The 22,912-nt window shown below is 39.5% G+C and overlaps 1 protein-coding gene across 2 annotated transcripts in view; it reads right to left on the bottom strand.

The window, feature by feature from the left end:
• Positions 1-22,912, bottom strand: part of adam22 (ADAM metallopeptidase domain 22) — a 104,044-nt gene that overhangs the window by 5,438 nt on the left and 75,694 nt on the right. The window contains exons 20-27 of one of the 2 annotated variants that reach the window (XM_036558948.1): positions 21,392-21,560; positions 18,900-19,011; positions 15,613-15,703; positions 13,168-13,221; positions 12,243-12,350; positions 6,944-7,044; positions 6,119-6,185; positions 208-331 (exon numbers count right to left, since the gene is read on the bottom strand). In XM_036558948.1, coding sequence (XP_036414841.1) covers positions 208-331; positions 6,119-6,185; positions 6,944-7,044; positions 12,243-12,350; positions 13,168-13,221; positions 15,613-15,703; positions 18,900-19,011; positions 21,392-21,560 — 826 coding nt within the window. Of the gene's footprint in view, positions 1-207; positions 332-6,114; positions 6,186-6,943; positions 7,045-12,164; positions 12,351-13,167; positions 13,222-15,612; positions 15,704-18,899; positions 19,012-21,391; positions 21,561-22,912 lie in introns of those variants that run through there. The other variant, XM_036558949.1, reaches the window with a different exon arrangement.

Here is a 22,912-nt window from a genome sequence, read left to right as displayed (position 1 = left end):
AAAGGATCCAACGGATGGATCCTGTTCTTGTGTTTAATCCTGCTTAGTAATCACTTTCCCCACATCTACCACTCCAAAAACTCTGCAGTAACACTGTACAACTTCAGCCTGAACAGGTGGCTGAACTGCTGTACACTAAATAGGTGGTCATATGTAAATACATTCATAACATCACAACCATGATAACAGACTTTAGCTTGGTCTCACCCTGGCACTCTGTCTGTTGGCCTTCCTCTCCTCGTCGGGGAGTGGGGGCATGGGGTAGGGGTATCTTCGGCTGGAGGCGATGGAGCCCGTGGAGGAGGTCGGGGACTTGGCCGGCGACAGCGTCCTGTCGGGGGAGGAACGGAGAGAATGGACCCTGCATTAGAACCATGTTCCATTCTATAAGGATGCATATGATTCAGTCTACAGCACATTGTGGGTCAGGAGCTGTCACCTTTGACCCCTCACAGAGGTCAGAGGGAGCACTTCCAACACGAGTCGTCATCCAAAAGCAACTGTTTCTACTGTGGAGACTTTAGAATGCTCCGGGCTACGTTTGCCCCTTTTCTGAGGGATTCAGACAACATGGTGGATGTGATGTGGTGAATATGGACAGACTAGATGGCGCTGGTTAGCACTACACAGAGTAAGCTCAACACTGACGTCATGATGACAACACAGACGGACAGACGGACACGCACACAGAGCGGTTAGCATGCAGAAAGAGCAGAAGAGAGGTTTGTGTGTGGAAAAACAGGCCAGAAACATCAACGGAAAAGGAAAGCAGAAACACAAAGCTGAACAGGACACAGCTGATAAAGTTACAGATGATGCACTGATGTCAGACGCCTGTCTAATTACATATGACTGGTACAGATGTGTTCATGAACATAGAACACCTGGCTGGCTGATGTTAAGTGTGATATGAGAACTGATACAATTGGAGTTTGGGGTTTGTGTGGTGTTATTTGTGGTACCACATGACCTTGAGTGGTCTACTGGAAGCCCTGAGCATTACATCAAATGTGCTTTAACCCTTGTGTGGTGTTCAGGTCTGTGGGACCCATTTTCAATGTTTACCATAAGAAAAAAATGATGTGATTTATTATTATTTCAACCTCAGATTCCTTGATCTTTGCTCATTTTCTGTGAAGAACATATAAAATAACCCATTTTCAGCGTCTTCACTCTGTTCACCCCCCACACATTTATATTACTGGGTGAACCTGCAGGGAGTAAAAGTGTGGAGGTGCTGTGTCCTTCACTCTGTTCTCCTCCTACGTGGCCTGCTGTTAGTGTGTGTGTGTCTGTGTGTGTATGTGTTTGTATGTGTGTGTGTGTGTGTCTGTGTATGTGTTTGTATATGTGTGTGTGTATATGTGTGTATATGGACAGGCTGCTGACTGGCTATAGCTGCTAAAGGAGAACCCTACAGTGGACACTTGTGATTTTTTAAACATCTGGTGTTTTTACTTAAATTCTTATGGCTGTATTGATTTAAAATACACAATCATGAGGTGGGTCCACCTTTCTGTCAAAAGAAGTAGCATCTTTTTGCATTACAGACAGTGTGGTAAAGTGGGTTTTGTACTGAACATTCACTGGACGTCTCAATTTCTCATAAAATAAACTTGCAAAAACAAACACGATCCTGAAAGACAGAGAACAAACTATAACCACATATCATTAAGTCATTAAGGAACATATTTCCCATGTATTTAGCTAGAAGAAGGCAAAATCACATCAAATCACTGTGTCATGGGGCTTCCCTTAACTGGGACCTGTAGCAGGCTTAAATGAAGCTATTCTCGTAAAGTAGAACTCCACCAATTGTTCTAAAATTCTACATAAATTGTTGAGATGTATACAAAGTCATTCAGAGTGGTTTGGTGTGAAAAACGTCCTTCTAGAGAAACTTACAGAGTCAGAATTGTTCACAGTGGTGGTGATAGGAACCAGACGTTCACCTCTAACAGCTCCCTCAAAGAAAGGTATTACATGAAATGGTTATAAATATGATGCCTGATGCCTGATGTGATGGAATAGTTCTGTGATAAAGTTCAGTTTAAAATGTGTTCGAATCCATTTATGGCGGAGAGATACATGCAGGGCGTTGTGTGGCAAAATAGTACCCAAAGAAAACTTATTATTTTTGGATTTATGCCTATTTTACCATGTTCAACATTACATATAAAAACGCAGAAGATACTTGTAGGTTCACTGATGGTTTTGGATAGTAAATAAATGTGTTGAAGACATGGCAACCCCTGGTTCCTATCACCACCACTGTAAAGAAATCAGAGTCTGTAAGTTTCTCTGCAATGAACCACTACACATCAAACTACCACACAATTCTGTTAACATTTCAAGGACTGAATTGTTCAGAAATTTTGGAAAAATGGTGGAATTCCCCTTTAAGTCATTTTACAAGTTTTAGCTAAAAACGTGGGAAATAAAACTTGGGATGTCTGTGTTATGCGCTCTGTAGGCAGCTCCTTCATGACCAAAATGGCAGTGATCTGTGTTTTCAAATCATTATATTCACCGAAAAAAAACAACAGACATTTCTGAAAAATATTCGATTGGAGTTTGTTAACTGTTTACTTATAAAGCCATGAAAATCTCATATTTAGCAGTTTAGTTTTTCTACCATCACAGCAGAAACAACAATGAGCTCTTACTCAGTCGTTAGCAACCGGTGCTCAGTGTAATGATACATCTGTGTGAAAAAACTGTGCTGTTATTTGTGAAGTCAAACGCAGTGGCCAGTGAGTGGAAGTACAAGGTAGGTGTTTCTAATAAAGTGGCCAGTGAGTGGAAGTACAAGGTAGATGTTTCTAATAAAGTGGCCAGTGAGGGGAAGTACAAGGTAGGTGTTTCTAATAAAGTGGCCAGTGAGTGGAAGTACAAGGTAGGTGTTTCTAATAAAGTGGCCAGTGAGTGGAAGTACAAGGTGGGTGTTTCTAATAAAGTGGCCAGTGAGTGGAAGTACAAGGTAGGTGTTTCTAATAAAGTGGCCAGTGAGTGGAAGTACAAGGTAGGTGTTTCTAATAAAGTGGCCAGTGAGTGGGAAGTACAAGGTAGGTGTTTCTAATAAAGTGGCCAGTGAGTGGAAGTACAAGGTAGGTGTTTCTAATAAAGTGGCCAGTGAGTGGAAGTACAAGGTAGGGTGTTTCTAATAAAGTGGGCAGTGAATGGAAGTACAAGGTGGGTGTTTCTAATAAAGTGGCCAGTGAGGGGAAGTACAAGGTAGGTGTTTCTAATAAAGTGGGCAGTGAGTGGAAGTACAAGGTAGGTGTTTCTAATAAAGTGGCCAGTGAGTGGAAGTACAAGGTAGGTGTTTCTAATAAAGTGGGCAGTGAGTGGACGTACAAGGTAGGTGTTTCTAATAAAGTGGCCAGTGAGGGGAAGTACAAGGTAGGTGTTTCTAATAAAGTGGCCAGTGAGTGGAAGTACAAGGCATGTTCATCATATTACTGCAATATTTGAAGTTAACATGTATTTAAAAGGGTGCTGTTCATTTCTTGACAGGACTGTGGAAAATGTATGATTAATGGGGGAAAACTTCTGATATGTTCTCAGGATGTGTGATCACATGACAAACTGGACTTTGAGGCACAATCTGACTAATGTGCCAACACAACCATCCCATTCCACACCTATACAACCCAACTAGAATAACACAGGAATCACAGACCTTTTTATATTGTCATTTCAAATATATAATAATCTACTAATAATCATGGGCAAATAATTTTTAATGTTATAAGCATGTACTATTTAATATTGAAACGTGAACAGCTTATGCCTGCATTCACAAGACGACAAGATGTTTTATAAAGTAAATAGCATTGTAGATGCTAAAGTGAAGTCCCTATGTGGGCATCTTTCAAATAAAATGTAACTGAATAATGTTTAACTGGTACTTCACAGTAATCCTGAATCAGAGTAGATCACATGTACATTCACTGGCCACTGTATTTGAAACCCCTACCTTTGATCTGCTGGTGTACAGTTAGAGACTGTAGCTCATCTGCATACTTTCAGTGGTCAGTGGTCAGTTTTTGACGGTATTTGACTGGATTTGAGTTGCTCTTGACCGGATAGTTTTGAGCGGATGACTCTCAACCTAGCAGTGACACTGAAACCCCCCAGAAACACATTTGTTTCTAATAAAGTGACCAGTGAGTGGAAGTACAAGGTAGGTGTTTCTAATAAAGTGGCCAGTGAGTGGACGTGCAAGGCGGGTGTGTCTAGTAAAGTGGCCAGTGAGTGGAAGTACAAGGTGGGTGTTTCTAATAAAGTGGCCAGTGAGTGGAAGTACAAGGTGGGTGTTTCTAATAAAGTGGCCAGTGAGTGGAAGTACAAGGTGGCTGTTTCTAATAAAGTGGCCAGTGAGTGGAAGTACAAGGTGGCTGTTTCTAATAAAGTGGCCAGCGAATGAAAGCACAAGGTAGATGTTTCTAATAACAGTATCAGAGGGACGCCCTTAAAGAAAACCTACACACATCATAGCTTCAGAACTGCAAAAAGAACATCTGGCTGGTGTAAATAAAGAGCAAAAAACGAGAAAGAAATAGAAAAAAAGCAAAATGAATAGGGGGAGGGATACAAAGCAGTCTGAGATAATACCTAATATAGGGTCCTTCAGAGTTTTTATTGACATCTTCGACCCATTTAGTTACATAATACTCTGTTTTGAAGCAAGGGGTTAAATACCTGCAGGAGGAGGTGGGGGAGGAGCGATGGTGAACACAGAAGGAAAGAGAGGAGGTGAGAAAGAGTGGAAGAGGAGGAACAGGTGAAGAGAAAGAGAGAAAGAAGGAGTTGGTAAAAGACAGCAGAGCACAGCACCCACATTCCCTACGGCCCACCAAGATGCAAGTGAGAGAAGGACAGAATGATGTTTTGGACGTAATACATAGCTTACAGACGTTACAGCAACCAATTATATGACTGTTGTTACACCTTTATTAAAACCGCAGAGAATAATTGCTGGAGAACTTTAACTGAAATTAAGAGTTAGAAGTTGTAACCAGTGGCGTAGCCAGAATTATAAACAATAAGTGGTCTTATTATATCAGGAACTAACAGAAACACTTAATGGTTTTAATGTTGTTATAACAACACATTTACCTCTAAAATGAAGTCCGCAAAACACTTAATACACTTTTCACACTAGTGTGATGAGATGCTCCTATATTAGTGCTGAAAACAGTAGCTGGGTGTGTGAGAGTGTGTTAGCATTTCCACCATTATGGAGTCTTGGTGCTGCTATATGAAGGGCCGCCCATTCAATGGTCAGCGCAGCCAAAGCAGTAGTGCTAAGTCCGCGTGTCAAAGTTCACCAATGTTCAATGCAAAATGTACTCTTTGTGAATGATCCGCTGCAATTAATGTAATTTAATTTAATTCAATCAGATTTAATTAATAATTTAGTTATTAGAACATCACATAACTTGACAGCCTTACCAGAAAACTGGCTACACCACTGTTTATAGGCGAAGTTATAACAATTACCAAGAACGTAATCCCTTAAAATGTTCAACGAAAAGCAAAAAGAACAATCTGTTACATTAACTGACATGATGTCTTGTCCGATGGTGCTAATCATCCGTACTTTATCACACTTAAGTCCTGCAGTCAAAAGACAATTTGATTCTACAGGAGCTAAAAGCCAAACCCTTACAATATGTGTGTGTATCTGTCAGTTGAATGTGGAGGTCAATTGCATTTTGGTTTCGGTGGCATTTCCTTCAGAGCAGTCCTTCCCTGTTATTTCATTACATGCATTCGATAGGACACAGAAAAAGAAGGAAGGATAGAGTTCACGGTGTCGGAGCAGACTCCGAGCTGCATTCCTATCACATGCATGTCACTTTAAAGCGTGCTTCTCGCTCCGAAGACTGAAGCCAGTTTCTCGAGTCGCTTGAGTCAGCATTTCACCACATGCAAATAAACCCAGTGAGACTTTCGAGGTAACTAGGATTTGATCTAAACGTCATCTCAGAGTACATGCAAAACCAGACACCCAGCGTTTCTCTCTGCCGGAGAGAAATGCTGTCAGTGGTCACAGCTGTTGGATCAATATGGATGCGGACTGAAGTTCCTGTGACAGGAACTCGTAACTTACTCTGTGGAGTTGGAACGAGGACGGAACTTCTTCCCTTTCAGCTTCTTACGGTTGCCGCTAATGTTCCCTACAGAAGAAAACGGGACAGTATGTTTACAGATAGTGGCGTACGGTTTACTATCACTTATTATAGGAATCATTTGTATACATTTATATAGAATTATGACTTAAACAATGTACATTTAAATGAATTAGACATCAAAGAGATGCTTCATTCCACCGCCATATGCAAGTGAAAGTAGGTTATTACATCCTCTCAGTTTTTAATGTACAATTTCTATTTATTTACCGAGTTAAGCAAAAATGAACTAAATTAAAGTTAAATGAAAAATGTAATAAATTAAATAAAAATGATAAAATGTAACGTCCTGTACAAGATGATTAACTTATTTTTGCTTAGAAAATCAACAAAACGTCATTTGACCAGTGGCTCCTAAAATGTCTTCGTACAACAGTATATTTTACATATTTTAGGAACAACATGAGCTTATTAAATGATAAATGACACTAATTTTTCAAAAGAATTCCACGTTTTACAATCATTTTTTGCCAAGTTATCCATCACCACTTTAAATCTGAGACATTCTGTGTGTATATATATATATATATATCTTGCTGCTGTCTAAAGAAAACCTTGTATCTCCATTTTTGTCGTTTTTCAGTTTTAGACATAATTTGAAAATGCCTATTGCCCTTTACATTGTGTGTAAATTTCATGATGAATGGACCAAAAGAAACGACCCAAAATGATGTGGAAGTCTATATATATGTATATATATATTTAGGTTCCAAACTGAACAGTAGTGTACTGTTTCAGAGGGGTACCTTGCCACGAGTTGCTCCTGGGCCGTCCGTTTTCACAGATATCAGAAATGTGTTTGGCATCTGGAATTCTCTCACTCCAGGAATGGGACAAACCATTAGACCTTCAGACCAAAGCCACAAATCCAAAGACACAGTAATAAATTATTACTTGAGCATTAGCAGCAAGACCAGACCAAAGTCTGTCAGCCTTATAAAAGGAACAGTTTGACAAAAAATCAAATGTACATAAAACTTTCCCCTACTGTAAATGCTATCAATCAGCCAAGACTTTTATGTCTGACATCTGCTTTTTTAGCTTTGCACTGGAGCTACAAGGCTAATGTAGCTAACGAAGGATTGAATACGCCACCAATTAGCATTGTGCAAACTGTATGACTAAATGTGCCTCAAACAGCCTTGAGCTATTAAGTTATCTCAAACAGACCTGTTTATTTGTTTTCTGACACTGTATGACATCCTGTTACAAAAGTATGTCATATAGCTAAAAACCAGGCCATTTGTAAGCCATTTTTATAGATTACAGTAGGGATGCACTGAAATTTCAGCGAAGAATGGTCAAAAGTGGTTCTTTCAGTTTCGTCCAAAAGAGAAAAAAAGAATTTAGGACAAAAAAACAACAAATGATTAAATACGACTTTAGCAAAGTGTCGAAATGTAACATTCTACAAATCATTTTAATGGTAATGAAAACGAGAAACGGTTAATAAAAAAACGCTGTTCGTTCCTTCGCTCTCTTTGTTGGTCAGCGCAGGCGCGTTCGAACAGTTTGAGCAGCCACAGATCAACAGTGAAAAAAAGAAAATAGAACAATTTCATGGTTTCTACAAGGGCAATGTTTCTATATTAGGAAAGTGATTTGATCCCAAACATCAAGAGGAGGTACAACACTCAAGAAGTTCTCCACTGCAGTTTTTTGGATGCGTATTTCCCCTGTTACCTTGTTTATGTTTTGTATGTTTCTTCAAAACCATACATAACAGCCAATGGTTTCAGTTTTTGGTTTCGGCTGTCGGTGTCTTAAATATCTGAATTCGGCAAGGAATTTTCATTTCGGTGCATCACTAGATAGCAGTACATCATATAGTGTCCGAAACCATATACAAGTCTATTTGAGACTTAGACTCCACAATCTGGACCAAAAAGATCGAGAATTTGATCCCCAGTGATGCCATAGTCATCTGTGTCTGGGAGTCCATGAGAGCATAACTGGCCCCGCTCGTTCTGGGTGGGTAGGATGGTCCTCCCTTTCCCACCATCACTTGGCAGAACGCTAGCCAGTGCAGGCATCTGATAGCTGATGTAACAGAATTGACAGTGTTCTCCTCTAAGCGTGTTGAGCTGTACAATGATATTGTATTAGCAGCAGCTTAAACAGATGCAGTGGCGCTTTACATGACTCAAAGGCAGCTTGTGCTAGCCGGCACTGGTAGTATAGTGTGACTGGGGGAGATCTTGTTAGTGTGTGGAATCTGACACACCTAAATTGGGGAGAAATTTGACAAAAAGGTAAAAAATAATGTCACATGGCTAAAACAGAAGTACATAGTTCATACGTTTGTCTACTTTTCAGCTCCACGTCAGACACCAAACATGTTTGGTGAACCAGATTGACTATATTTGATGAAAAGTAATGTGCATTTGATTTTTTGTCAGTCTATCACTTCAAGACACAAACACATCAGAATGACAAGTGATGTGAATGACGTGAATGACATGAACGACGTGAATGACACAAATGACACGAATGACAGATGTCACACCACTGAAAAGCAGGATGGAAAGAGTAGATGAACCCATTACCACATGAAGAGCAAACTGGCATGACTGAAAGCCTCGTCCAGGTCGAGATAAAATCATGATTGCTTACTCACAGACGTCACACTGTTACTCGGCTGATACCATAACCTGCTGTGTTTACTCTCACAGCGAGAGAGAGAGAGGAGAGGGTTATCACAATTCTAGCAGGAAACAGAAACTAGCAGCAGGGGACAGAGAGTCAGAGCAGCAGAGGAATCCCTCTTTCATAAGACTTTATAGGGCCTTCGTTAGACCTTTATTTATTTCCCATAATTGAAGACCTCAAATGATCAAACTTTGTGCTGTCTTTTCTAAAATGATGTGCACAATTCACAGTGTTTTCACTGTCTGCTGTCTACAGTCCTGTCAGTACAGCACCTTAATACCTTCTTAATTCATCTATGGAGGGGCGCTGCACTGTGTTACATTCTCTAAATACACCCGATTCAACTCGTCAGCAGTTGAGTCAGTGAGTGTGTTTACATGCACTCAATAATCCAATCATAATCAGATTTCTGCAGTTATCTGAATATCCAAACGGTCATGTAAACAGCGTACCCCGATTTCTTATATCAGAGTAATGTCTTGAAATCTGATTAAGAAATCCAATAAAGAGAGCTGGATTTCAGCTCAGTAATCAGATTTCTCAGTGCATGTGAACTCTTACTCTGATTTCTTTCGGATTTCTCAGTCTGCGCATGTGCGAAAACAGACGGCGGTACCAGAAATAAGCGAGCAGTGTTGCCACAAGACGCAGCAACACACTTTTGTAGCGACGCTGAAACCAAATACATTCATACATACTTCACGCAAGTTCATATTTTCAGGTAAAGTGATGCAATGTTTTTAAAAAAAACGCTGGGGCATCAAGTTTGAGTTATATGTTATGTTTTCATCACGTCTTCTTCTGTGAGTTTATTGGCTGGTTGCAAAGCAGAAATCTGATTACTGTCTGACTCATGTAGACCTAGAGTTTTCCCATTTTCTGATTACTCAAGTGCATGTAAATGCGTTAATCAGATTACTGACAAAATCTGATTTTCTGCAGTTATCGGATTATTAAGTGCATGTAAACAAGAAAACGGCAACAATGTTCTCAGTAACAAGGAATTTTGGGGTGCTTTGCTGGCTGATGTAACAGTGACCACAAGTGGTCTATATTATACAGTAATGTTTAACAGGCTACTTTGCGTATTACTGACAATTGAATGCTAATGAAGCTGAAACTCAGTCAGGAACTCTGTCAGAAAACAAAGTTGTGCTTCCTGGACTCCAGATGGACTACTTCTTGATTTCCTGCAAAAATCCAAATCCAAATAACTCTACTAAATGAATAAACATAAAAAACTTCATCTTTTAGCCTTTTCTCTTCATATTTTCTGCTTTTCCACTTCAGATGTATCCATTCTTTTTGAGACTGTCACTTTTTTTCCTCACTCCAGCACTTTAGACTACATAACGTTATAGAAATGACCTAAAAGATGTTAGAAAGTCCCCTGGTGGCTGCACTACCCTGAACAGCTGCTTATGCTGCTTATTAGGTAGAACTGGCACTGGCCGTGTGCCTGCACATCTATAGCCCAGTCCCAAATGGCGCATTCACAGAGGACTTAGCCAGTCTTGTTGCTGAAAATTCAGGCAAGATACAGGCAAGGATCAGAGGAAGATGTTCAGATGTAAGGAAAAATGTATTTGTTTATTATTTAACGTATTATATTAACTTGTAATCTGGATTGAGCCACTGTATGTAAGCAAAGTAGCTCATTAAAAATAACAAAAACAAAGTACAATCGATATGCTGCATGCGGCACATGCAGAAATGCATACTTTTAAACCAAACACCCTCGAGGTCTACAGATCTAAACGTCATTGATGTTATTAAAGCGTGGATTTTGAGAAAGTACGCAGGGCTTAGAGTGTCATTTAGAACTGGGCTTCTTTGTTCCTGTCTCTTTACTAGGAGCACAGCCTGGAGAAGCGTGATCAGTCCCAGCAGAGGGCGCTACATTACAGAAAAAAGGAGGATCAGCATGGGGTTGTTTGGCTGCTTAGTGTCGTGCTTTTTGCCATCTGCCAGGCTTGTGCTGAGCTGTAGTCAGATGCTATTTGTCCATAACAGAAAATAACCTTTGTGTATCTGTATACTGGACAGTGAACGTGTACGAGTGGGAGCATGTAGCTCTGTTCATCCCTCATTTCTTTCTGTTTATGTGTAGGATGTTTTAAGATGGTCAGGTTCTCCTTTCCGGTTAGATTAGCAGTCTTTTAGTTTTGAGAAAAATGTCGTTATACAAGTGTTAGCATTTAATTTCTTTTCTTCTAGACTTACGTTCTTCTCTTCGACACCTGACACCTACACATTAGTTTGATTTTTCACTTTTAAAAACAATCCAGACTACATGAATACATATTTATGGGGGCAGTCGTGGGCTGGAGGTTAGGGACTCAGCCTTGCGAGCGGAAGGTCGCCAGTTCGACCCCCTGAGCTGATAGTACGTGACTGAGGTGCCCCTGAGCGAGGCGCCTAACCTCCAACTGCTCCCCGGGCACTGCGGATAGGGCTGCCCACCACTCCGGGCAAGTGTGCTCACTGCCCCCTACTGTGTGTCTTCACTAGTGTGTATGTGGTGTTTCACGGATGGGTTAAATGCGGAGGTGAAATTTCCCCATTGTGGGACTGATAAGGGTCACTTCGTATTCATCTGTTATACATACAGCCATATGCAAAGGTTTGAGTGCCCCTGGTCACATTACATTTTGTTGATTTTTTTAAAAGTGAAAACAAACAAATATTGATGAACAATTACTTTTGTGTTTATTTTCTGAATTTACATATTGTGACCATTTTAAATTTTGTGTTAATTTTTTCCACTATGTTAAAAGCCACAAGTAAATAAAAATTGTGCACTAAAATTTGCAAAAAAATGACATATTGTTCTCTGTAGAGGCAGTAATAACTTCTTTTTACTTAGAAAGTCAACAAAACATGTAAACTGACCAGGGGTGTTCCAACTTAAACTAAAAAAAAAAACATAAAAAGTAAATAAATAAAAATAATATAATAACCTAATTTGTCCTCCATGATTACTTTGTGGGACATTGATTTGTTTCTGATGCTTGACGTGGGACGTGGACATCCCTGTACCTGGTGGTTCGACAGCTGGGGGGCTTTACGTACAGCCTCATTTTTACCCTATGAATAATAAGAACATGAATGGCTTGATCATTACTTTATGATTTGAATTGCTGTGCTGGAACAGGGAAGCTGCAAAAATGTGTGACTGGAAAAGACTGCAGTGACTGTGCAGCGCTGCTTTTGACAAACTGTACTGTTCACTTTTAGACGTAGGCTTTTAAACAGAGGGTTGTGTGCTGCTCTTGACTGAGGATGAAGATGAGGATGAAGGTGGACACAGGTGCACACCTGAAGCCGAACAGTGAGATGTTTTGGCTGATGGAGGGGATGGAGGTGTAGATCTGCAGGTGGGACAGGTAAGCAGACCTCTTCTTGGAGCTGCTGCCTGAGTTGGAGCTCACGCCCTGCGGAACGTCGCTGTAGAACGAGTCGGCATCGCCCGGTTTCTTCACGTAGTCGCCCGCCGGCATTTGCCTGGAGAATATGAGCAACAAAGTTAGTCAGTCAGAGTTTATCAAACATGTTTGATTTTTTCGACCTGACTCGAAATCTAGAATAAACTGATCAGTGACTTTATTAACAGAGTCCTTCAACAGCCAATGAAGACTGAGAGCGCAAAAGAAGAAAATACAGCAAGTAAACAAAGAAAAATGGCAAAAAGTCTCTCACATGTGGAGCGAAGCTTTTTAATGAGCTGAGTTTAAGGCACTCTAAAACTCTAAAAATACCAAACTGGTCACATTTTTAAATCCATGATCCTCTTTAACATGTTTATCTACTGCTTCTTTACTGCGTCAGTGAAAACGACAGAGAAAACAGCAGCAGCATCTCTGTCTTTGTTTATTTGGGTCTCCTGGTAACGGGAGAATGAATGAGTTTGTGTGACTTTAGTTTGCTCCGTTCGGTTCAGCAGCAGCTTAAAAGTTGAGTAGTGTTTGATCACTAATCGTTTATTGTGGCTCCCCAATATTTCAGTCGCCCCCCAAAAAAAACAGCCAGACTGTGAAATACAGTCTTTTATAATCTGTTCAGACTTTAAAAGTCACGTAGTGAACCCAACGCTTTAGTGATTCTCAAGCCTGGACCTGGAGTACTCCACATTTTAGTGTTTACCTTTAGTGTGTAACACACAACCTGAACTCAGGAGAAGCTTGTTAATGAGCTGATTCGTTCATGTATTCTACATTAAATACATGTTGGGCCAAGGCTGTGAACCACTATAGTAGATGTTTCATAACAAACATAGGCATAAGCAACGCACAAGAGAGGTAAAAGAAAAAGTACAACTTACCGGCAGAACCTTCGATGCACTTCAGACTCTGCATACTGCCGCTGTCGGTAGCTCCTGCATAAGGGAAAAAAAAGACAGTGAAAACAGGGCATTCAAGAGTTTATCACTTCAGTATCTGGTCTACTAACGTTGTGTGATTTACTACATCGGTGCAACAGGCCTTTAAGCCCTACAAAAGGATCGAAGCGGTGACTGCTGCTATTTCATGCTTGTGCCTCATTGCCTACACCAGGAGCGGGCAACAGGTGGCTTTTACTGCCCTGTTGCAGCTCCACAGCAGAATTGTACTTTTAGTTAAAAATAAAATAATCCTGTTTTGCCGTAAAATAAAGCTCTGCTGATCGTTCAACACAGTTTAACAATAAATGGTCTTAAACACTGGAGTTAATGTAGAACTGCTAATTGACCCTTGAACCCTGAAGGTTGGCGCACAGACTGCTGGTCACCGCAGAAAAGAATCTCACCTATCTAGTAGCTAACGAAACAGAAAAGAGAACGATTTAAGACGAACATTGATCATTTGGAGCTGAACGGATTTGTTTATAATCACTCCAGCTGGTTTCCTCATATGTTTAATCTGCAACGAGAAACTGTCAAACACTGAAGTCGTGAAGCTGAAGTCGCTTCTCACTCACCGACTTCTTGTTTGAATTTTGCCATTCCACCTTAATTGGTGCAGCAGTTACATTCTAGTGCCACTTAAGGTGGAATGAGAAAATTCAAACAAGAAGCAGCCTCGAAAAAAAGTTGAACGTTGAGAGACATTTTACAAGAAACTATTCTATTTTTGTGGAAAAGTTTCCTGCCGGAGATGCGAGAAAAGCGGCTACAGCTGAGCTAAAGCTTAAAGCAGAGCAAAGTAAGACTGCATGAGACAGATTTACAGCCAAGGTAGTAAAATGGACGTAAGATGTTGTGGCTCTCAAAGTGGTTTGATTTTTACTGAAAGGAGAAAATGGCTCTCCTTAACTCCTAAAATTTGGGTTGCCAACCTCTGGCCTACACACTTAAAAAGGATGGTTCTTCTAGGGTTCTTCAGTAAAGGCAATGGTTCTATATAGAACCATGAGTTCTATATAGGACCATTTGCATGCATAAATAGTTCTTTGCATGGTGAAATGGTTCTTCAGACTGATGGAGAATGTGTTGTTCCATATAGAACCTTTTTTGGTTCTGAACAACACCGAAAAACTTTTCGCTATTATTACAATGGCAAGCTTTTTGGTGCTATATAGAACCCCATACAACACATTCTCCTTCAATCTAAAGAACCATTTCACCATGCAAAGAATCATTTAAGCATGCAAATGGTTCTACACAGAACCCATGGTTCTAAACAGATCCATTGCCTTTACTAAAGAACCCTTGAAGACCCTTTTAAGTGTGTATGCAATGCCTTTATAAGCGCAAAATACTGGAGGAGATTATAATTATATTATAATGAACTACACAGTTTACAAAGGCTGACAGTAATTACTGACTGATTATGATTATGTGCTCGATTTAATGCCTTAAAAAGCTTGTCTCATTTCTGGAGCTTAACACGGCTGCCATTGTTAGTGCTCAGAGATGCGCTTCTAATGGAAAGCCATTTCCGCAAGGTGGGAAAAAAGTCACCTGTCATTCACAGAAGTATTCAAATTATGATCTCTCAAAAAATGTTGAATTAACTAACATTATTTTGACATAAAAGTCAAAATCTTAAGAAAATAGTCATTATTTCAACATAAGTCATAAGGCAAATATTATTTTAAGTTCTATCATGTCAGTTTAACTGAGTCATTATTTTGACTTAGTAAGTCAAAACATCAAGAAAGTGAGTGATTATTTCAACGAAAGCCATTATTTCAACTAGTTAAGTCTCAAGAAAGAGTCATTATTTTGACATAAGCCAATGTTTTGTCTTACTAAGTCAAATTATCAGTAAAACAAGTCATTACTTTGAGATGAAAAGTCAAACTTACAACATATAAGGTACAAATATGGACACACTGCTGCTAGAAAAGGGGAAAAACTATTGTGAACATAACTTTTTGTGTAACTGGTGGAAACAGACTTCTATACAAAAAGCACACGAGCAAAACAGGGTTACATTGTTATCGTTGGTCTCATGTTAATAACAAAGCATGTGTTCATTTGCATGAAAGTTCTTAGAAGATAACTTGTTAAACTGATTGCCTCCATCTGTGCAAACTGTCTGTAGACTGTCAGTGATTATTGCCCCTGGGTGGGGTATTACTAGCTACATACACCTGCAGAGTCTGCCCTGCAGAATTATTGGCACCCTTGACATTGATGGGCAAAATGTGACGTGTTTTTGATCATTTTTCTAATAGTTTTCTTTTAAAATTATTTAACAGAACAGAATAAGCTGAATTTCTCAGCTTTACCAACAGTTCTTTTTTCAAGTATTTGTATCTGTGTGTGCCGGCGTGTCTCTCTCACTTGTAGCCCCATGCGGAGATGGCCAGTATGAGGGCCAGGACGAGAATAGATCCAGCGATAGCTCCGATGATGATGTTGGTACTGATGATGCCTGCCAGGAAAAAGAGGCCACGTTTACTCCAGAGACAAGACAGCAACGGACACGGACACACACTCCTCAAGACAAACGAGGGCTACTGCTAAAGTTAGCAATCATAGATGAATTAAGTGTTTTTAAAAACAACAACTCACACATCTGATAGAACTAACCGCAGGGTTGGTCAACTGTTAGACAGGACAACAACGCTGACTTTACCAAGAAGAGTGCCATTTTAAACACCTTCACCAACCTCAATGAAGACCGGGCAGAAAAACAACCCAACAACTGGAATTATTGTCATTCACAGAAAGTAAAACATCACTGGATGTTTCATATCGAGCGGATCCGAGGAGATTGGAAGACAGAGAAACACCCTGAAAAACTCTAAAAACTCCATTCGAGTTCCATTTAACCAGAAAGCTAACGTTGCTAATAAGGCAATGTAAGCTGATAGCAAACATGCTAATAAAGTCATACTAACTGATTCCAGCAAGTTTTCACTGACTGTTAGCCTCACTGGCACTTCTGAAACATTCCTGTAACATTTTTTCATTAAGCTGCCTAAAAAAAAACATTTTTCAGAGATTACAGTATAGTCATACACAAAAGTTTTGGCACCCCTGGTCAAATGACGTTGATTTTCTAACACATTCTTTACAAAGAACACAACTCTGCACATTTAAATGCAAAAGTACTGTTTATTTGCTAAATTTTACATATTGGGGAAAGAAAATAAAATGTGGTCTGTGCAGAAGTTATGGCACATTATATGTTAAGCAAATAAATAGAAATTTTGAACTGAAATTGTATAAAAATGCCATATTTAAGTCCCCTATAGAAGAAGTGTTAACTTTCATTCAGAAAATAAAAAAATGTGGAATTCCATATCCCATATCCCAATCCCTATATATAATGACTAATTTTCACAAAATACTGACTTAATATCTAATTAACATAGATATTATGTTATTTAGATTGACATAGTATTGACATAGTACGTCAATATTTCGAGAGAACAGGTCTTTGTCTTGACATAGTAAGTCAGTATTTTGAGAAAAAACGGTCAATTTTTTGACAAAGCAAGACATTACAAGTCATGAATTCATTATTTTGACATAATAAGTCTATTTTTTTGACAATAAGTAATTTTTTCAACAGTGAGTCATTATCATGAGATACCAAGCCATTATTTTTGAGATGATAAGTCAACATTTTGAGAAAACAACACTGAGTCAAAAAATGAGAAAATGAGAATGAGAAAAAACATCTTGGGTGACATTTTTCTCCTCTAGCTGGGCAGGAATGGGCTTCCAAAAATAAAAGCGAACAAAGAGCACATTTGCTACAACTACTTCCAACAACATTCCAGATGTGCTGTCCAAAGTCTAAAATCTGATAAGAATAAATTTTGAGTAGCCGGGCTTTATTTGATTTGCCCTGGATTACAATAATATTGGTGCATTTGGTATATATTATACATTAAATACTGACCCCAACAGAATTATTGCAAACAAATGCAAAGTAATGCAAAATGACAACATAGGTTTAACTGCACTTAATTAATAAAAATAACTACATACATAAATACATCAAATATAAAGAAAGAAAGAAAGTTAGGGAAAAAAAAACTGGGAAAAGACCAGACACAACACCGCACTCAATAACACCACCAACATTACACAGAGTCACCTCAAACAGAGTGCAAAGAGTTAGAATGGAGAAACCAGCAATGGAGAAAAGGAAGGAGTGTATTCATGGGGTAAAAAACACAGACAAAGAAAAAAGGGGGGAAAAAGACAAACACCCAACGAAGAAGAACTCAAATCTGACCTCACTGAAACTCCAGCAAAAGACATGAGCCTGTCGACAAAGAATGAGTGCGTGAAAACGAAAGCTATGAAAAGAAACAGAAAGAAAAAGGAAAACAATTTCGACCGTGTGGAAATGCGCATGACTGGCCAACATGAATATGACAACAGAAATCAAAAGTAACAACAGACAGATGAGAAAATGCTCTGTGGAGCCTAAATACACATACTGATGCATATAGGATGTGTTCTCTTCATTGTGCTTTAGTTAAGCACTGTAGTGGTGCACTGTGTTCCAATACCTAACCCCTCTATTCAGTCAAGTCCATAAATGTGTGGACGTCAACAAAGTTATTGTTATTTGAGCTGTTTATCTATATTTACTATACTTGAATTAAATACTAAATATACACCAATCAGGCGTAACATTATGACCACCTCCTTGTTTCTATACTCATTGTCCATTTTATCAGCTCCACTTACTATATAGGTGCACTTTGTAGTTCTACAGTTACAGACTGTAGTCCATCTGTTTCTCTGCATACTTTGTTAGCCCCCTTTTACCCTGTTCTTCAGTGGTCAGGACCCCCATGGACCCTCACAGAGCAGGTACTGTTTGGGTGGTGGATCATTCTCAGCACTGCAGTAACACTGACATAGTAGTGGTGTGTTAGTGTGTGTTGTGCTGGTACGAGTGGATCAGACACAGCAGTGCTGCTGGAGTTTTTAAACACCTCAGTATCACTGCTGGACTGAGAATCGTCCACCACCCAAAAATATCCAGCCAACAGCGTCCTGTGGGCAGCGTTCTGTGACCACTGATGAAGGACTAGAGGATGACCAACACAAACTGTGCAGCAGCAGATGAGCTGTCGTCTCTGACTTTACATCTACAAGGTGGACTGACAAGGTAGGAGTGTCTAATAGAGTGGACAGTGAGTGGACACAGCGTTTAAAAACTCCAGCAGCACTGCTGTGTCTGATCCACTCGTACCAGCACAACACACACTAACACACCACTACTATGTCAGTGTTACTGCAGTGCTGAGAATGATCCACCACCCAAACAGTACCTGCTCTGTGAGGGTCCATGGGGGTCCTGACCACTGAAGAACAGGGTAAAAGGGGGCTAACAAAGTATGCAGAGAAACAGATGGACTACAGTCTGTAACTGTAGAACTACAAAGTGCACCTATATAGTAAGTGGAGCTGATAAAATGGACAATGTGTGCAGCTATGCGCTCATAAGCTACTTTGTTTAAAACAGTAATATACCTGCTCTGCACTTTTAGGGCAATTTACTTTTAAGGCGATTCACTGATCTGTCAAGCTCTAGCTAAATATCTCCAGCCGCACAGTGAGCAGAGAAAGGTAGTGAGATGTGGGATGGGGGGTTTTACCTGAGGACGTGGCTGTGGGTCCCACCACCAGGTAGCTGAGAGGAGATGTGGAGTTACAGTCTTCACCCGCCCAGCCCAGGTGACACACACACTTCAGCTCATTACTGCATACCTGCAATGTGCCACACGCAAACCGACGTAGAGGCACACGTTTAAATTCATTAGTGCAACAAACAGGAAATGGAGGACTGCACATTATCACACATGAAAAGTCATGAGCAGTGAAAAAGGTGAGATAAGAAATCAATCCCTTGTAAGAGAGTATGGCAGCATCACTCCTAGGACAAAAGTGTAATGATTTTAACATAAAATTCTTACTGAGGTAAATACAGTGTGTATATATATACACACATATTCATTTGTTAAAAATCTGTGGCTAACCATAGCAACGGAAGGGCAAAAGGTCAGGGTGTACGACATCCCACACCCATTATAAATAAAAGACATTCTAAAAACCCATCATTTATGTTGGGTGCTTGGACCCCAGTGGTTGCCACTTTCAATACAGACAGTTGTTCAGCTCTCATAGTTACTACAGCCCACAGAAATTAATGGATTATCTTCCTTCTGATTGGCCAAAAAATAAATATTGTCTTGTGGGTTCCCTGAATAATGACTGTGACCTGCTGCACTGCTGAGTTTAGGGGACAGAAGGGATTCCCTTCATACAAAATGGTGAATTTCATCAAAAGGCAACGAGTTTGCAAGTATGACAAAATACTGTACTGCTAGATAATGAGACAGTGATATACAATGAATCTATATTAATTATGATTAACTGCATTTATTTGCTCAGATTCCACCTTAATGAAAGATTTTTAAAAAGCAGTGCATTTTGTTATAGCTGTTGGAGTGGACAAAATAATAACTAATTAATAACATCATTTTCATTGTGTGAACTCAGGGTTCACATAAACCACAACATGAAAGTGAAAGTAGTTCCAACACCTCAACTGTAGCCTCTCGCTCTCGTACAAACAGCTCACATATTCTTGTTACAGTGAAGCCTCTTGAGTGGGAATATTTCACTTTGCTGTTGCTTTTGTTAGCTTGCTGCTCATTGATTTATACATAGTTGTTGTGATCACTGTCCAGTATAGTCTGCTGAAGGCTTTGGTTTAACAGACATTTAAAAGTTGTATTTGAACCCGAGGGCTACAACCTATTATAGTAACATATACTGCACAAGAAGCTAGACTTTAGCCTGCACTACTGCGGATGGTTTGAAGGGCACTAGAAAAATGAGTGGCGTTAAAAACTGGATTAACACACTATTAGAACATTTGCTTTGACAGCTCTAATTAAAATACTGGTTAACCCCTGATGTGACATAGACCAACCTGCAGTATCTTGATCAAAATTATTTACATTTGCTGGATCGTGTGAACACTAGATTTGTCACAATCATGACATTTTGGCTGATTATTTTATATTGTCATATAAATAATTGTGATCAACAATTTAATCTTTACTTTTTCACTGTTTGCAACTAATAAAGTATAAGACTGATGTGGCCACATAGGCTGATTAGCCACTTTACGTGACAGCTGTGTGTTTACTTAGCCCTGACTTTACTGTGGAAAACTGTTGTGTGCACACATTGACACAAACGTCTACACAGAAATTATGGATAGATGCTCTACATCAGCAGTTTTCAATCCCCCAGTGAACCATGGTGGTACAGGGGCCGTCTGAAAACACATTAGCGCAGCAAGTTAGAAGTTAGTAGAACTTTTTGTTGTTTTCATGACTCAATGAATGCCTTCACTGCTTTTTGGCATTTATTTGTCTGAAATCAGCCAACTGACATTTTGTTTGTTGCAGCATAAGATGACTGAAATATACTGGTATACGATACTTCAAGAGATTTTTTTTAATACACAATAGGCATCACAATACATAGTTTTTCAGAGATTTAACAGACAAAATAGAGCCTCTAGTGCCACAATTGAAAATACTATAATAATAATAAACCTACAGCTACATTGATTTTTATTCAATGCTTTACAAACTGCACTGCACTAAATACAACTAAACAGGCCTAATTATGCTCAGCATGTAATGAAACATGCAGTTAGTCAGTTTTCTTTAAGTACTCACGATATCAACAATATACCCAGAAAAGCATATTGTGACAAAATTTATCATGGTAAAAATAAAATATCGTCATATTACCCACCCCTACTGTAGATAATGAGTGCAGTCAGCCCGAACAATTGCAATCATCTCAAACAGTAGCAATTAGGCGATTATGTAATAACAGGTGACAGGTTTGATAAAACACTTGGATTCATCAGAACACCCACAGAAACTCATCTGGAACTGTGATTGGTCAGGATGCCCACAGCGCATAATGACATATCTCTTGATTGGTCTGAGAAATTATTTGCATATTGCAGCCTTCCGCGATATCAGCTTTGAAAAGGCCAAATAATGATTAACAAACTATTTATATTGTGTGAAATAATGTGCAATTAGACGCACACCCTTACCCCGTGTCCAGAGCATATGACTCTGTCGTTGGTGCCGGGGCAGGTGCTGAAGTTGAACTCCTGCATTGGGAGGCATTTGTGGTTGAAGCAGATACGGTCAGTCCCGCATGCCGTGCCGTCTTCCACGTAACCCAAATCAGTGTCTCCATCTATAATCACATGCCCTCCACTGCCACACAAAGGACAGAAATAAACAATCAGTAACTGATCACTCTGGGGGACTCTTTGGTTTCTACTCTCAGGCTTGCAGTACGATATTACAGTAGCGAGCGTTTACTTCACCCATACCTGATTCAAGTCAAAATTTATTCACTAAGCCCTTCATTAGCTGAAATGGTGTACTGACAATAAATAACGAACTATGAAGTGCTCCACAGATTCAGAAACACTTCATCACTGCAAATTTGGTCTTCAGAGCATCTCAAAAGCCTTAATCTGTATGTTTATATGTGTACATATAGCTGTACGCAAAGGTCTGAACACCCCGAGTCAAATTACGTTTACCATTAACATTATATGGTATTTTTCTGCAAAGTTTAGTGCACAATTTCTATTTTAACATATTGCAAAAAATAATACCTAAAATATAGCGTGTATGATAACTTTTGCACAGGCCACATTTTATGTATTTTCGCCAATAAGTTAAATTCAGCAAATACCACTAATTGTACATTAAAACGTGCAGAACTATGTTCCCTGTAGTGGATGTGTTCTTCTTTTCACATCAACAAATAAACAAAAACGTGATTTAATCGGGGGTGCCCAAACATTTGTATATGACCGTACATGTGTTTGCATAAGAACAAGTTATTCATTTTCCAGCATCAGGAAAAAAGCGGAAAACACACATTTAACAGAAAATTAAACAGAAGCTTCAACAGTTAAACATAAGTTTAGGATTTTCAGTATTTTGTGTGTCCAACCCTTTCCTTTATTACAGCTTCCGCTCCTTTTGGGAGACTTGCTTTCAGGTGTTCAAAGGAATCTGCAGGGATGTTTTTCCACACCTCCAAAGTTCGGTCTTACAAGTTAGTTGCATTTTCAGCTGAATTTGTCCATTAATAGTCATGAGAGATGTTATTATACAACAGTTGGTTCCGGCCACGCAAGCTGATTGGTTGAGAAGCGTTCTAACTGCGCTGTTATTTCGCCATAACATCACGGTTTTTTCACAAAAAAAGTCTGGTTCCATTGACTTACATTAAAAGTAAAGTAGGTTTTTTCCTTCTCCTGTAAAGTTACCATTTTGGAGATTTAAGGTTTGGAGATTCAAGGTTATATATATATATATATGTAAAGTGTTTTCAACAAGTGATACAGTGAGGGTCCCAGTGTCTCTGTTATGCTGTGGGGGGCATTTTCCTGGCTGGTGATTAAGGTCCACTTTTCCTTTAGAGCAAAGGGTCACTGCATGTCTATACAGCGTTTTTCTGACTGGGCACTTTTATCCTATGATGAAACATTTCTATTCTGACAGGTGTGGTCTGTGCAGGATCACAATGCCCCCATCCACAAGGCACG

The sequence above is a fragment of the Colossoma macropomum genome, unplaced genomic scaffold (genome assembly GCF_904425465.1).
Source record: "Colossoma macropomum unplaced genomic scaffold, Colossoma_macropomum, whole genome shotgun sequence".
Classification (NCBI taxonomy): domain Eukaryota; kingdom Metazoa; phylum Chordata; class Actinopteri; order Characiformes; family Serrasalmidae; genus Colossoma; species Colossoma macropomum.
The sequence above is the reverse complement of the archived record's forward strand: the minus strand, read 5'-3'. Positions and strand labels throughout refer to the sequence as shown.